Here is a 16048-nt window from a genome sequence, read left to right as displayed (position 1 = left end):
ACCTACAGTCTGTATCACCATCAAATCTGTCCAGCTTTGCCTCTAGCTCTGCCCAGTCACCAGCCAGGTTCAGGCTGCACCGTCTCTCCACTGGATTAGTGCCACAGCCTCCCAGCTGATCTCCCTGCATCCAGTCCTGCCCTAGCCATCCCAGTTTCACAGCCACAGTATTTTTTATGATTTGCAAACCTGATCATGTGGTTCCTTGCAAAAAATCCATTCAATAGCTCCCCCGTGTCCTCAGAATAAAGGTCTGAGCTCCTGGACTTGGCTCACAGGCCTTCCTTTATGTGGCCCCTGCTCACCTTCCGGCCTCACACTCCACGTTCCAACCACACTGAACCACTCCAGGTCCTCAGCAGGCATGGTGCTCTCTGCTGCCCAGAGCTACTGCCAATTCTCTTCCCTCTGCTTAGATCACCATTCCTTTGGCTCCCCATTCCCCTGCCAACTCACATGTGCCCTTGATCTCTGCTTCAGTATTACTCGTCAGTCTCCTCTGACCCTCCAGTGTAGGCCAGGCCCCTCCGATAACACCCGTACCCATCCCACTGACAAGTTAGTGCCCACTTACATGCCTGAATCCCCTGAAGAGACACTCATCTCCCCAACTCTAGCCCAGGACCCAGCCTGTCTCATTCGTCCTAGCACCCAACAGAGATCCTATCAACTTAATAAACGTTATCAGAATAAAGAGAGACAGCCAAATAGAAAAGCAACCACAGGAAGGCCACAAGCAATTCTTTAACAGCTAGGCAATTGGACAAAGCACAACTGAGGGGCTCTTCCTGTGTCATTTCTGACCTTCCAAATGCCTGGGTTTATTTGAATTGTAGACCCAGGACTGTGTAACAGAGCCTATAAATCCCTTTGCACTGGCTGCTACAAAACAGCATCAAATGTGCGGCCTGACCAAGACCTTGCGGCAGAAATTTTGTGAACTAACCTCATTCTGGTTTTGTTCTGATGTCCCTGCGTACTTATTTTTTTTTATCTCCTAGTACGAGAGATATTCTCACAGATTTCAAGTCATTTGGGAGATTGAGAGAAAGGCAGGATGTAAAAAATACCTCGTGTTTAGGAAGACCAGAAGGGCAAGGCAGAGGAGGCAGGACAGGGGAAAAGCAGCACATCGGTAGGACCTCAGGCAGTGATGGGGTTGACCAGCAAGAGGGACGGGGCAGCTGAGGAGCTGCGAGGAAGGGAGGCCCTTCCGGTGTGGGGCAAACACTCACATGATCGTCTCCAATCCTATGATTGCATAGGAGAAAAACACCGGATTGTGCTCCACATCGGACCCTCGGAGATTGAACAGCCCTTTAAAAAAAAAAAAAAAAAAAAAGACCCTGTCACCTGCCTGACTTGAGATTTTAACAGATAGATTATAGGGGGAGGGAAGCACTTTGGCTTCCGTGGTAGGCTTCCGTGGAAAGATTTGGTGGCATCTCTCAGAAAAGCAGGAAACCTGACTTCCTGCTTCCACCTTTGAGCTGCAGTTGCTCATGTCCGCCAAATGATGGCACCAGAACTGTTTCTTATGCTGCCACATCACTGTCCCAGGAACAGAATGGAAGTTAGTAAAAAAAACTTGAGAATTATCCTCCAAACAAAGAGTTGAAATGGTCCGCCTGGTGGTGACCTGCCAGGCCTGGCCCTGCTGCAGGGAAAACCTTTGGCACTCCCAAGTGAGGGAAAACAGCCAAGCGCTCTCTCCCTGCTGAAGCAAAGGACTAGGGTAGAAAAACTGAGACCCACCCACGATGAGGGAGCGCAAACAAGGCCCTCTGGCTGAGTCAAGGAGCCCCGTGGAGGCGGAGCTCCCCAACACAGGAACAAAAGCAATGAGTCAGCAGGGCTCAGGCCCATGAATGAAACCCAAATCCGAGCCCACCCAAGGGTAGGCTGTGGTACCAAATCGGAGTGGAGGAACTGCCTACAGCCAGTGTCAAGGGGGGTTTGGGGAGGTCTTTGTATGTTTAAGAAACTCCACAGGCCAGCAGAGAGCATAGCTACCTATGGTCCCATAGCTTCCAGCTGCCTGATGCTTGCTCTCCTGAAGAACACAGTATAAAGACGACCGTGGTGAGAAAAGCACTGCCTCTATTTTAGAATAATGGTTTCTCACAGTAAATCAATGAAGCAACATTTTTTACTTGTCGGACTAGCACTTTTTAAAAACGGCACTAGCTGGGGCTGGTGAGGGTGTAGCAGGACAGGCATATTCATATCCACCGTACACATTTCTGGCAGGTAAATGGCCAAGATGGGTCCAAAGCCCTACCATGCACATACCCTCTAACCCGTAATACCACCGCTAAAAGCCAACCACAAATAGAAGAAAATCATCGGAAACCAAAACACAGATTTTGATGCACTAAGATTTTGATGGTAGCATCATAATAAAATCATGATAAAAATCAAAAATAACCCAAAGGTCATCCTTAGGGGAATGGCTAAGTAAATTATGGTATAACCATATGATAGGATATTTGTTTTTACTTAAATTATGATTATATATGCTTAGAGTATACAGATACATTGGAAAAATCAAGCTATAATATTTATATATGCACAGAATATTAACTAACAGTGACTATCTCTGGGTAACAAAATTATGGGTGATTTTTTTTTTTCTTTTTATTTCCTCTACATTTTCTAGGTTTTCCACAATAGGAATGTGTTTTCTTAAAAATCAAAGGGAGAAATTAACTTTATATACGTTATTTGCTCTAATGTCAAGGTTGTTAATTAATTAAGGATATCAATCACTGATACATGACACACATGTCAAGCATCACTGGTATCTGACAAAGTTTTGGGGCTGGGGTTGGAAAGATAGGACACTGTGTAGTAGGGTCTCTTTCTCTAGTGAGAAAATAAAAAGAGAAGGTAGTGCTTCTTCTCAGTTACCCTGGGTCAAATCCAATCAGAAAACAGAAGACAGAACAGGAAGGTTCAACCAGATTCCTTCGGGTTCTAGGGGATGACACGGTACTGAACAATTACGTAAGGGTTACATAAAGATTCACAAACTGCTACTGTATCAAAAAGGTTGGTGAAGAATTTTCAGCTCCTGAATTTTCTGAGGTAGAAGTATTTCTAGAACATTCTCACTGTGAAGAACTTAGGGAACTAGAGGAAAAGTGTAGAGAAAAAAAATAATCTCCTATGATGCCACTTCTTCAGCTAGAGAGACACGTGAATGTTGACAGACACAAAATGTTAAGAAGAAATGTCCTTCCTCAGCGGTCACAGTCCTGAAGAAACTGGCCAGAGGTGGACATTACCACTGATTCAACATCAGCCCCTGGCTATACTACTACTCTGGGCAAAACCACATTCCTCTCCGCATTCTCTATAATTCTTTCTCCATCCTATTTGGTCTATCATGTACCCATTTGGTGACATAGTCTTTTGTTTACTCCCTGGCCACTCAGAAAGCTGACTGGCCTGAACACACAGATTCCCAGAGGACCAAGGGAGAGACTGGGTGCCACGCCCACACAGTAAAGCCAGAGCTCTTACATGCAATCTCATCCAGGGCAGTGACCACAAACCACACGACGTTCCTCTCAGCCATTTTCAACCGAAGGTCTGCAACCTTGTCCTTCCAGGAGATGCCTGCAAGAAACAAACGTGCTTTCGATCTGGCTCCAGGGACCCACAGGAGCCAAGTGAAAGAACCCATCCCAAACATTGTTAGCCAGCACCACATCTTAGAGGGAGCATGTTAACTTGAGCAAACAGGAGCCCTGGATTCAAGCCTCTGTCCAAGCCTGTTGGCTTTCAAGAGCCCTGACTGCCTCACCCACAAAATTAATGCATCCGTTAGTCTAACAAATGTCTGTGAAGTCTCGAGACTTCCCAGGCACAGATATCTGCCAGGCACTGTGCTGGTCACTGCAGTTCCAGCTCTGAGCGATACCCAGCCCCTGCCCGCACGGGGCTTACAATCTAGAAGGGAAGACAGACAATTAATCCAGCAACACTGGAACATACTGCCTGGCAGAGAAAACTCAGCCAGTCTAAGAGGCCAGGGGAATATCACCCACCACTTTACGTTCTTGGAGCCCAGAGACGTGTGTCTTGGTGCCAAGACCTAGGAACTCCCTGCCATCTGACTCACTGTGACTACTGCTTCCAAATCACACTTGCCCTGTCACAGCCAGGGTCTCCCTGCGGCTCTCCAGATGAAACTGTAGCCCGAGAGAAGCTCACCCCATCACCACCACGAACACAACCCTCACGTGCTATGAAAAGGCACTTACAACTCAGGTTACAACCCCCTGGGAATAGGGTAACCGTCTGCCATACTCACCCAGCACCTGGCACAGTGTCCTAGGCACTCATGTTTGCTAAACAAAAGTCTTAGCCCCAACATTTGCTCTCCCCTCTCCTATAAGCAATAGGTCCAAGCCTCTGATTCAGTTAAAAAAAAATTCAAACCATGCTCATGGAAAATGTTTAGCTGACCCTGGGCCACTCACTGGACCTATCCCCCTCAGTCTGCACCGCGCTCCGGTGAGGGCGTCACAGGGAAAGCAAGCTGGGCACTGCCCCCACAACCAACACCGCTTTGAAGATCAGCTCGGGAATGCTGTTTAAAACTTGGCAAGAGTCTGGGCTGTAATGCTTTCTTCCCAGGACCCCTCTGGGCAATTTGCCTACATTCCAGACATCCCCCATCCACCTCTCCTCTTCTGTTTCTACCACACAGCTCCCTCTCCTGGCCCCACCTCCCTGGCCTCTCTCTGCATCCCTCGCTGTTCCTTCCATAAATCCTCACTTTCAGCTCCCACTAACAGTTCACATTGCTCGCTCGTCACCGACCACTATCACACAGGCCAAAGAAACCCACCCACACCCAAAGCCTCTAAAGCAGAAGGTACCAGATATAGGGTTGGGCGGGGGAGAGGGTTTACGAAGGTAAACCTACAAATGCAGGCAGAAGAAAAGGAAATGGAACCTAGAAACCCCCGGGCCCTGTTTCCATATCAGACATGTTAGAGAAGCAGTTACCAACAGTGTGGTAAAAAAGCCATCCGAGCAGAGGCCAAAGGTCTGCCCAGAAGAGCGTGGCAAGAATAAATTATGCAAAATAAGTGGCGAGTAGGTGGCCACTATGGAGACAAATAGAGCTGCTCCTTTCATCAAATGCCACACTGTGCCAGCCTGGGGCAAGATTCTGCCATCCACTCAAGCTCAACTCTGGTACAGAGGACTGGGACGGGGAGAAGGGTGACAGGTGGAGGGGACGATGGCTGGGGGCCCTGTTGGGCGCAGCAGGGTTCTGACCTGTGTAATCCAGGCCTAGTGTGAGGAGGGGCTTGCACGGGCGCTCAGGACGGTCTGTCCAGATTTTGTCCACAAGGTTCTCCTTGACAGGGATGAGGTGGTGGCCTGCACTTCTCAGAACCTTGGCCATCTTCTTCCAGTAATCTGGGGAGAAATACACGTGGCCCAGCCATGCATGAACCGAATGCCGCTTCAGCTGAGGCAGGCAGCAGTGCCTTCTGAGAGGCGATCCTCCCGTGGCCTAGCGCTGGGGGTGTACGATAAGTAACTGTAAAAAAGTTATCTTCACCACCAACAGCCTTCCCCTGCCTCTCTGCCAGGCCTCTTTCCTTCACCTTGACCTTTATCGTGACATCAAGTCATGCTGAGCCCCCAAATGATCCAAGTCCCACAAGGAAACAAAGAGTATGGAGAACCATCGAGAATCCACTTCCTCACCCACGCTGGAAGGACTCCAGCTCACTCACCTGTGGGAATGATCAGTGGGTCCACACCAACCCTGGATCCTTCAGGAAGTACACTCACCAGCCAATCCTCCTGAGTTGGTGTGTCCTTCAGGCCTACAGAGGGAAGAACATGTAAGAAACAATTCCCAATGGACCCAAGCTCACAGTCCTACCCAGAAGGATGCAATTCACCAACATGATGATAACAGGGTCTTATGAAGCACCTTCTATAAGGTGGATTGGCAGCACTTGGAAAAATCTGAATTTTCCTTAATCCTGGAAGGCTGTAAGAAGGGTAAGATGGCGTATTTAAAAGCATATGATGGGGCACCTGGGTGGCACAGCTGGTTGTGTCTGACTCTTGGTTTCAGCTCAGGTCATGATCTCAGGGTTGTGTGCTCGAGCCCCACATGGGGCTCTGTACTCAGCACAGAGTCTGCTTGAGATTCTCTCTCCCTCTCCAACTGCCCCTCCCACTCGTGCTCTCCCTCTCTCTTTCTAAAATAAATTAATTAAAAAAAAAAAAAAAACATAGGGGTAAGAAGACAAAAAAAAAAAAGAAAAGGCAAGATTTTCATTCGACTCCTGGTAAAAACGGCTTCCTGAGCATCACTGAAACCACAGCACAGGAGTCGTTGCGAAGAACATCTTCTCCACTTTGGTCACTTTACCACCACTGCGCACGTGATGAGCACTTGGGTGGCGACTGGTGAAGGCGGGGAGCGGAGGACCTCGCTCAAACATCTCACACCAGGTAAGGGAAACATGCCACGGCGCTCTCCCCGCACTGGAAGGCAGGGTGGCAGACAGGAGGCTCCCACCCCTGAACCAGGCCTGACTGGAGGGCTGAACACCAGTCTCAGCAGCAAAGAAATCTTTCCAAAGATGACAAGAGGGCCACAAAGGTCACCATCATCTTTACGATGGCTCCCTGGCTTCCCAATTCCCAAGAGCAAAAAGCCCTTCCCATTTCCAAGACACTAGTCACAGGGCACCAAATAAGCTTCAAGAAAGGAACTGAAGTTATTTCTGATATTCCAGTTTTTCTTCCATTTAAGCCAATACCTTCTACGTTTGGATGTATGTTTCCTAACTGATCAGATTTTTACTAAAAAGTTAATGTCTTGGTGAAATAGATCTGTATTTAGAGTGAAAGTTCATATATTCTAAAACAGTACTTATCTTTACTGTTTTCCCTACTGACTGCTGATAACCACATAACCACAGACGGGAAGTTCAAAGGTTTATAAAGAAATGAGCTCATGAATCTCAATTCCAAAAAACTGCCTAAAAGCTGGCACTGAGTTGTTATTTTGCTATTTGATTCTTTGCTATTTTTTTCCAAACCGCTAAAGCCACTTACTAACGAAGTTTCTTTTAATGCTCCTAGTATGACTTTTATAGGATGAAGTCATGCTATTTCCTAGCAGACAGATATCTGGCAAAATCCTACGGATGAATCACTCCCCAACCAAACCCACCAGAACTTCCCTTCACCGGAGAAATGCCTGAGGAAAGGGGGGCTTAGGGAAGACACAGTGAAGTAGAGGGGGACTTGGAAGGAAGGAGGACTCATCCCCTGGGGCCACTACATACCTACGTGAAAGAACAGCCAGACAGAATTCGCTCCTCTGACACTCTGACCCTCAGTGTTGACAGCTGGAGATGTGGGCCCCAAAGAGAGATACCCATACCCCAGGGGTACACTGAATGATCCACTGGAGTGCAAGAAGAAAGTATTAAGATGTCTATTTGTATTTATTTTTTTCTAAAAAATAAAGAAATGTATCTTTACTCACATTTGAAATGCAGATGGACACCAGTACATATGTATAAACATATAAACAAGTATACATATAAGTTGAGGGCACGTGCGCCATTAACAGAGGCACGCAATCAAAAAGTTTAAAGGCCACGAGCCTGTCCATTTATAACAAACGTCTGCCTCTGTGTGTGCGTGTGCATGTATAAGTGAGAGAAAGAGGGCTTTCTTGTGCCACGAACAGGATTGTGTCCCCCAAAAATTCATTTGTTGAAATTATAAGGGTAGAGTTCTAATCTGATAGGATTGGTGGCCCTTTAAGAAGAAAAAGAGAGATCTATCTCTCTGCCAGGTAAGGACACAGTGAGAAGGCGGCCGTCTGTAAATCAGGAGGAGGGCTGTCACCAGAACCTGACCAGGCTGGCACCCTGATCTCAGACTTCCAGCCTTCAGAACTGAGCAAATAAATTTCTGTTGTTTAAGTCTCCTAGTCCACGGTATTTTGTTATGGCAGTCCAAGCAGACCAACACACCCTTGACCTCATCAAAGGGTTAAGATCCAGAAACCCTGAGGAACTCTAGCGTCGCTTCCCAAAGCTGGCCAACTAAAGTTGGGCTGGCCATGCCTCTACACACCCATCTTCATGAGCGTCCAGTTGCTGTCCATCTGTTTGGCTGCCTGGAGAAAGTAGCGTCCATCAGTCCACATGGCCGCATGCTCTTCCGTAATGATGGCCGTGCCTGGAGCAGGGGAACGAAAGAAAGAGAAAGGTTTCTGAAACCACACAGAAGCTGCACGCAGCAGCAGCAGGCAGGCAAGCACCGTGAGAAGCACCGGCTCCTGTGCAGCCCAGCCTCCCACCACCACTCACTCTAGTGGGACAGATGGGCCTCTGACTCCAGGAAAAACTCTAGGCAAGAGAAGACGATGCCACTGAGAACCAGCAGTGGGTCAAGCTCTGAAGGAAGCAGTCCTCAGGCAGCCCAGGCTGACCGGTCCCAGCACGGTACCCCATCTGCCCAGCACGAGTCAAGGCCAACAGGAGGGGGCTATGCACCTATGGTCAAAACGGCCTCATAGTCAACAAGACAGAGGTGGAAAGGATTCCAGCACAGTGATCACAGCGGTCTGCTCCACCAAATACCCCAAGGGAACTGCTTCACCCTTCCTGAGAGAAACCAACTGGACTCTAAGTACAGTGACTCACTAGCCACCAGCAGGGAGTTGACGCCTCCCACCCCAACCTGCCCTCGGTTCCTACAGGCCTGGCAGACTGGGGCTTTCGGCAGAGGTGCCACCCAAAAGCAATCCTGAGGTGCGAACCAACACAAGCACTTTTATGAAAGGAAGCAGTTCCTGCCGAGTCTAGCTAGCTTCACAGATGGGAGTCTGAAGGGGGGGGGGGTCACCCTAAAACTCAACAGCACAACAGTTTTGGAAACGTTCGGGCAGGGCACCAGTGCAGCTCAACATTAACCTTTGTTATTCAAACTGAAAGTGAAATTACTGAACCCCAAAGCCACTTAGAGAACTACACAGGATCTGCAAGCTAAGGCAGAGGTTCTGGGGTGCTGTTAGTGCCCATTTCTTATTGAGAGTGCTAGTTACACAGGTATTTTCAGTTTCACTGATACAATTTTCTTTTTTCTTTTCTTTCTTTTCTTTCCTTTTTTTTTTTAAAGATTTTATTTATTTACTTGACAGAGACAGCAAAAGAGGGAACACCAACAGGGGGAGTGTGAGAGAGAGAAGCAGGCTTCCCGCCAAGCAGGGAGCCCAATGCAGGGCTCAATCCCAGACCCTGGGATCATGACCTGAGCCGAAGGCAGACGCTTAATGGCTGAGCCACCCAGGCACCCCAATCACTGATACAATTTTCTGTTATGTATGCTATATTCAATGAAAAGTTCAAAATATTTTTAAATAAAAATGTTTTAAAACTTTACTAGCAAAAAATAAAAATTGAAATAAAATAAGTGAAACTTTAATAGCCAAAGCATCGAGAAAATGGCCACTAAAAGGTGAACTTGGAGAGCTGGGGGATGCTGGGAGTTCACACCTTTCTGCAGAGGCTCAAGGGGAAGCGTCTGGTATACATTTTCTTTTTGGTTCTATCATAGGCTGAAACTTGGCCCGGTTATTTTTGGGAAGCAAACAAAAGTACAGAAGGAACAGAGAGAAAATTTAGCAACTCACCCGCAGAGCCATCAAATCCAGAGACGAAGGCCCGCCGACAGTCACACGGAGCAATGTACTCACTCTGGAAAACAAAAAGGATGATGAAGTGGACCTCGACCGGTCACGTGCTGACCGCGCTCCACGTGCTCCGCTGTGTGCGAAGCCCAGCAGGGACACAGAAGCTGGTGAAGCCTTGGCACCTTCGAGGAACAGACAGCCTAGCAGAAAAGTCAAGCTGAACATAAAAAAAAATTAGTACACGCTGCAGAAGACCCTAATTAATTATGGGCTAAAACAGCTATGCCTGCTAGCCTCTATTTCTTCTGCAGAACAAAGCAAATTAAGACAAAACATAATAAACTGCTCTTTCCTCACTGAGATCTTAGTCAAAAAAACAAACCTACAGCCATCCCCCTTTCTTGCCACTGACATTTAGGCATCTGTTATTTTTCTGAAAAGAAAGGCTGAATTTCTGTTTTAGGTGCCAATAATTCTGGGATCTCTTTAGGCATGAGCTTGTTTTCCAACTTCCTGTGTGTGTTCCCCTCCAAGGCAGCGTCATCAATCGCTCCCATGCAGACCCTGTCCCTTCCTATTAGGAAATAAATGGAAACACTCCCTCCAATCCAGGAGACTTCAGAAAAAGAAAACATCACGTCCCAAACCAGGTCTTTGCCATCTCCTTGCCTCTAAATGGAAGGGGTTGGAGACTGAAGAACACAGGAGGTCCTCATTCCCATGCAGAGGGTACACGGCCATGGGGTGCCACTTCCACGAACAGCCAGTGAAACACAGAGAGTGAAGTAACCTCCCCAAAGTCACACAAGTAGCAGGGGCAAGCTTTGAACTTGGGCTCTGAAGCACTCTGCCATGCTGCTCCCATATGACACATTATCTCTCATCCTCATAACGACCCTCCAGGATAAGACTACTGGCAAATGAGAAAACTGAAGGGTGAGACAGAGTCTTTAAGCAACCTGCCCACTCCCAGGTCAGCAGCAGGGCCAGGACGTGGTAGGCTGGAAACAAGACCTGCTGCTCCTTCTACTGTTGGCAGGTTTCTCCCGAACTAAAGGGCCCAGCAGGGTTAAGAATGCTGAGGATGGAGAATGGGGCTGCTGGATCAGGGCATTTTTAGGTCAACACGAAGTAGGGGTGAGAGGGCATCCACGTCTCACTCCTGTCCTTCCACCAAGGCAGCTGCAGCCACAGCCTTAAAGCAGCCACGGGACCACTACCCACAGAGATGCCAGAAGGGCCAGCGAGGGAACCACGACACAGCTCCAGGTCACACCTGCCCTCCAGCAGGCCCCGCTATGTGGTCTGCAACAAGTCACAGCGCATCTCACAGGCTCCGTTCCTCATTTCTAAAACAGGTCCCCTCAGACCGCTGAAAGCAACAGCAGGCACATGTTTTATCCCCAACACATAGAGGAACACTTGATCTTAGCAGTAAGAACAAGAAGAGATGGCCGCCAGCGGCATTTATGAACTGTAGAATTCTTATTTGATTATAACCCAGTAATCACTGGGTGCAGGACTAAAGAAAAAGGCGGCAAAAATGGAGGGCAGAGGAGAGTTCCCACCCTTCTCCAGGAACTGTTGTGAGGAAGAGTAAGTTAATGTTTGAAACAACTCACCGGAAAGCTGAGAGTGCTGCGTATATGCAATAGAACAGGTAGTATTCGTTTCCTCCTGAATGATGCAAAAGCAGCCAAGAGGCTGGGGAAACTAAGTCAACAAAAATAACTCTCATGCTAAAACTCACAGTACACAATGGGGAAGACACAGGGGACACTCCTGATGGACACGGAGGTTCCCCTGCTTGGGGTTCACCCACCTGTGATGCACAGTGAGGATGCCAGCAAAGGGCTGGCAGGGAAGGTATTGCTTATCTCGGCCCAGCTAGACTCTTCCATGCAGGGACACAGCTCTCCAGGAATGCTCCACCCCTACCCGGGCAAGCCCGAGAGGAGGCACAGGGCCTCTCAAAGGAGCTGCTATCAGCAAAGGCAAAAGGCAGGTTTCTCCAGAGGGAGGTGGAATTAACAGCAGGTGAACATGTTTGGTTTGGGATCAAGACAAGGTCTGGGCAAGAATGTCTAGACATGACCTAAGTAGTCAACATGCCAGGAAGCCGTCACTGACCGAAGCTGTCACCTCCACAGCAACGGGCTAGGCAGAGTCCAGACAAGCACTGGGCCTAGGCCTGCTACTCTTCCCCCAGCTGTGAAGCTAGCAAAACCCAAGAACATTTTCCCCAGAGAACAGAAAAAGGTCTCAAATAATCCAAAGCCTTAGCATGCTGGGAAAAAGAAACAAGGAAGCAGAGCTATTGGCTTTTTCTACAAAACCACCATTTCTCTCCATCTCTAAGACCAGCACTCAGTCCAGGCCTCCATCATCTCCACCCAGACCAGGGACCCAACAATCCACTGTTCGCACACACTCACAGTGAGCTTTCTCAAATGCCTATATACGCCATTTTAGCATCCTGTCAAAACCCACCAATAGCTTCCCATCAGACTTAGGATAAAATCCAAACCTCAGCCCAGTCCCAAAGGCACAGCCTGCCTAGGCCCTGCTGTCCTCTAAGAGCTTTCCTCCACTCTCCCAGCCACTCGAGACATTCAAGCCACACCACCTGCTTTCTGCTCTTTGTACTTCCTAAGCTGGTTCCTGCTTCAGGGCCTTTGCACATGCTCTTTCTTGTGCCTATCAAAGGCACTCTCTGATCGTGGTATGACTAGTTCCTTCTCGTAACTACATTTCAGATCAGACATCACCTCTGCAGAGGGGCTTGCCTGGACTACCCAAAGTGGCCACCTGGCCGTTACCTCTCTGTATAGCATTTTCTAGATGCTTCTCTTCTTTCTCACATTATAATCGTATTATCCTGCCCCAAAATATAAGTTCCACGAGACTGGGGTATTTGTTTTTTTGTCCCTGTCCCTGGTACTATCACAGCATAGGTAACACATATTGGTCCTCAACCAATATTATCTGCTGAATAAACAAACAAGTAGAAGGCAAGATGAACATTTTTCCCTCTACCTAATTAAAACCTGAGCCATCTCTGAAGATGCAGGAAGGGCTACAACCCAAGGAATGCAGGTGGCCTCTAGAAACTGGAAAAGGCAAGGAAATAGATTCTCCCCTGGAGCCTCAAGAAAAAAACATGGCCCTACTGACCCACTGTAGACTCCAGAGCTCCGGAGCTCTAAGAGAATAGATGTGTGTTACTGTAAGCCACTGAGTTTGCAGTAATTTGTTACAGCAGCAGTAGGAAACTAATACATTATTCATACCGGAAGGATTGTAACTGTGGTTTCAAACTCAAATGTCTTAGGGTACAGGCAAGTAAACTAAACAAGTAAAGCAGGATAAGGAAGTGACTTTTCCAGAGAACAGCTCTTCTCATAGAATGCCGGCCACATGTTCCCACCCCTCAGTATTTCAGAAGCTAAATATATATGCATTCATGAGAGATCACCTAACTTTTAAGCATTGGCATCTAATTCAATCAACATTAATAATACACAGCCAAATAAAGCACATCTACAAATAAGAAAAAAAAAAACAAAAAAAAGCCTTAGCCACCTCTCAACACCCAGCTCTAACATGCCCTCTTCCACAAAGCTTTCTGACCCACTCCACTCCGAGAACTCCCACGCATCAGAATTTTTCAGGACCATGCCCTGCCTTAGGTGATGATAACAAAACCCCCTACTCTTGCCAACAACTATATTCCCATCTAGGACTTCATTTCCCAGGTCCCCATGCATCTAGGTGGGGTCACATGACTAGTTCTCACCAATGGAATGTGGGGCCGAGGTGATGTCTGGGTCAGGACAGTTAAAAAGCGTGTGGCCTCTCCATACTCCTCCCCCCTTCCACCAGCTGGAGTAATGGCATCAGAGGATGGAAAGAGCCTGGATATCTGAATCACTCTGCTCTTAGTATCACCCACTAACCAAAAACACCCACTCCAGACCACTACATAAACAAGAGACAAGTACCAGGCCACTGAAACCGTAAGATGTGTTACCACAGCTAGCAATACTCTAATTAATACAGTGGATAAAATCACTCTATGATAAAAATCACTACTCCACCCTACGAGAGAGTCTGTTTAAGAAATACAAAACAGGAAGCCGACTCCAGGAAGAATGGGAGTAGGACAGAGGTTAGGAAAATCTGATTCAAGTCTTCCAGAAGAAGGAACCATAAAAATAGCCAAAAACTCAAGTTGGCAGTCGCCTCTGACAGAACATGACCCTTTGGTTAAACTACGCCCAAGAGCAGAATATGAAGCCTTAAAGATGGGGAGGATAAAGAATCTGGATTTCTAAAAGGCAGTGCTGGCACAGCTCTGGCCCCAACCAATGATTCTCCTGGTTTAGAGCCAGTGGCACCAACAAATCTCAATGTTTGACTTAGATGGTACATGAAAGCATCCAGATTACCAGAAAGAATGGACAATTCCTCACTGTGAAAGTCCCCCTGGGCCCAAATTCATGATTACCACAAGCCTTGCTCTGGGTTTACAAAGAACGAACCCTTAGAGTTGCAGAGGACAGCGAGAAGCAGACTCCCGGAGTGCCTGGTCCTTGCGCAATTATGCATTTGGGGTGCATTTTCTCTCTAGCACGGAACAGTGTGTGGGTGTGTGTATTTGTGTTTTGGAAAGTACACAAAGGACAGAATTCAAGATTCCCCTTCATTCTCCAACACCCTCCCTTCCCCACCCGTAGGAGAAATTCCATCAACCCTGAATCTAGTCTGAAACGAAACAATTAGGAACAAGAGCCACAGAGAACAGCAGCCTCTCTATTACTGAGAAGGCTGCTGCGGCAGGTCACACACAAAGCCAACCCTTGCTCCTTGTCCTCACAGTCCTGGCAAGGGCCCAGAGTCCCACTTAGCCATCACCCCAACTACACCCCACCTCGCCAAAGGAACTGAAACAAGGAACTCAGGACTTCTCATTTGTTTCTCTGGATGGCATCACGAACCCTCCCAGGTTCCAACCTTCCCGAGCCCCTCTGCCATCTGCCTGTAAAGTCCACACTCAATCTGTGTTCTACCGCTTCTCCTCCAAATCCTTCCCCTCTTCTCTGCTCCTAAGGCCAGCATCAAGTCCAAGCCCTCCATACCCGGACTCCCAAGATGCTGCAATGGTCTCCCAATGCCTTCTCAGTTCCCAGTACGTCCCTTCTCCAATTCACACTAACCATTACTCCTTTGATTGATCACGTCACCCTCTTGTTCAAAAGTCCTCAGTGGGTCCCGTAACTATCTGAAAAAAAACTAAATTCCTGACTCTCAGCTTCCTCATCCAGGGAGAAGCCATCCAATTCTAATATGCTGGGATCATGAGCAGGGGATGAAGAGCTGGGGAGAGCCTGGAATATCCCCTGTGCTTCAGTCAGTCTCACTGCCGTGCCCCCAGTTTAACAAAGAACTGCTCTGGGCATATTCAGCCCAAATCAGGGTATCAGACTAGAAACAGCTTTATAATGACACACACAGACCAAAAAAAACAAAAAAACACAACTCACAAACAGCACCCAGAACCACGAATATCAAAACAAACTTGGCTTATCTTGGCTACAAGGACATCCCCTACCAGTAAACATATAGATTGTATCCTAACTCCAGGCAGAAGAATACAAACTGAAATCCCAACCCACCCTTAACCAGAAACTTTGAACTTCAATTCAAATAACATTCACGGTCCAGCCTTTCCTACACCGAGGCCTCCCCTGGAGGTGAAGGCTCCCCCATGAAGTAGAACCATAAGGAGTCTTCGACTGGGACTCTGCAACAGGCTGTGTGACCCTCTCGGAGGAGAGACCCAATTTCACACGACACTGTGCTAGGGGACTGGGATGGTGAATTTTCTGTCACCTTGACTGGGTTAAGGCATCCCCAGATAGCTAGCTGGTAAAACAGTATTTCTGGCTATTTCTGTGAGGTGGTTTCTGGAAGAGACAACATCTGAATCAGCAGACTAAAGATGGCCCAATGTGTTCAGCATCCCATCCACTGAAGGTCTGAATGGAACAAAAGTAGAGAGGAAAGTCAAATCTGCTCTCTCATTTGAGCTGAGACATCTGTCTTCTTCTGCCCTCAGAAATCAGCATTCCTGGTTCTCAGGCCTTTAACTCAGACAGGGACACATGCCATTGGTGCTGTCTGCAGGCTGGAGAGCCAGGAACACTGGTGGTATAGTTCTAGTTCAAACCCGAAGGTCTGAGAACCAGGGGAGCTAATGTAGGAGCCCATCCCTCAGGATAAGTCTCTCTCTACGTAGATATCTCTATATATTCTATTGGTTCGGTCTCTCTGGAGAACCCGGACCGA

At 47.7% G+C, this 16048-nt stretch overlaps 1 protein-coding gene across 4 annotated transcripts in view; it reads right to left on the bottom strand.

The window, feature by feature from the left end:
* Positions 1 to 16048, bottom strand: part of XPNPEP1 (X-prolyl aminopeptidase 1) — a 52412-nt gene that overhangs the window by 16826 nt on the left and 19538 nt on the right. For all 4 annotated transcript variants that reach the window (XM_045803067.2, XM_087862722.1, XM_045803068.2 and 1 more), the window contains 6 exons: positions 9701 to 9764; positions 8140 to 8244; positions 5763 to 5855; positions 5296 to 5439; positions 3526 to 3621; positions 1236 to 1317 (listed from right to left, as the gene is read on the bottom strand). In XM_045803067.2, coding sequence (XP_045659023.1) covers positions 1236 to 1317; positions 3526 to 3621; positions 5296 to 5439; positions 5763 to 5855; positions 8140 to 8244; positions 9701 to 9764 — 584 coding nt within the window. The remainder of the gene's footprint in view (positions 1 to 1235; positions 1318 to 3525; positions 3622 to 5295; positions 5440 to 5762; positions 5856 to 8139; positions 8245 to 9700; positions 9765 to 16048) is intronic.

This window comes from Ursus americanus, chromosome 6, assembly GCF_024610735.1.
Source record: "Ursus americanus isolate L20-20 chromosome 6, mUrsAme1.1.p, whole genome shotgun sequence".
Lineage (NCBI taxonomy): Eukaryota > Metazoa > Chordata > Mammalia > Carnivora > Ursidae > Ursus > Ursus americanus.
The sequence above is the reverse complement of the archived record's forward strand: the minus strand, read 5'-3'. Positions and strand labels throughout refer to the sequence as shown.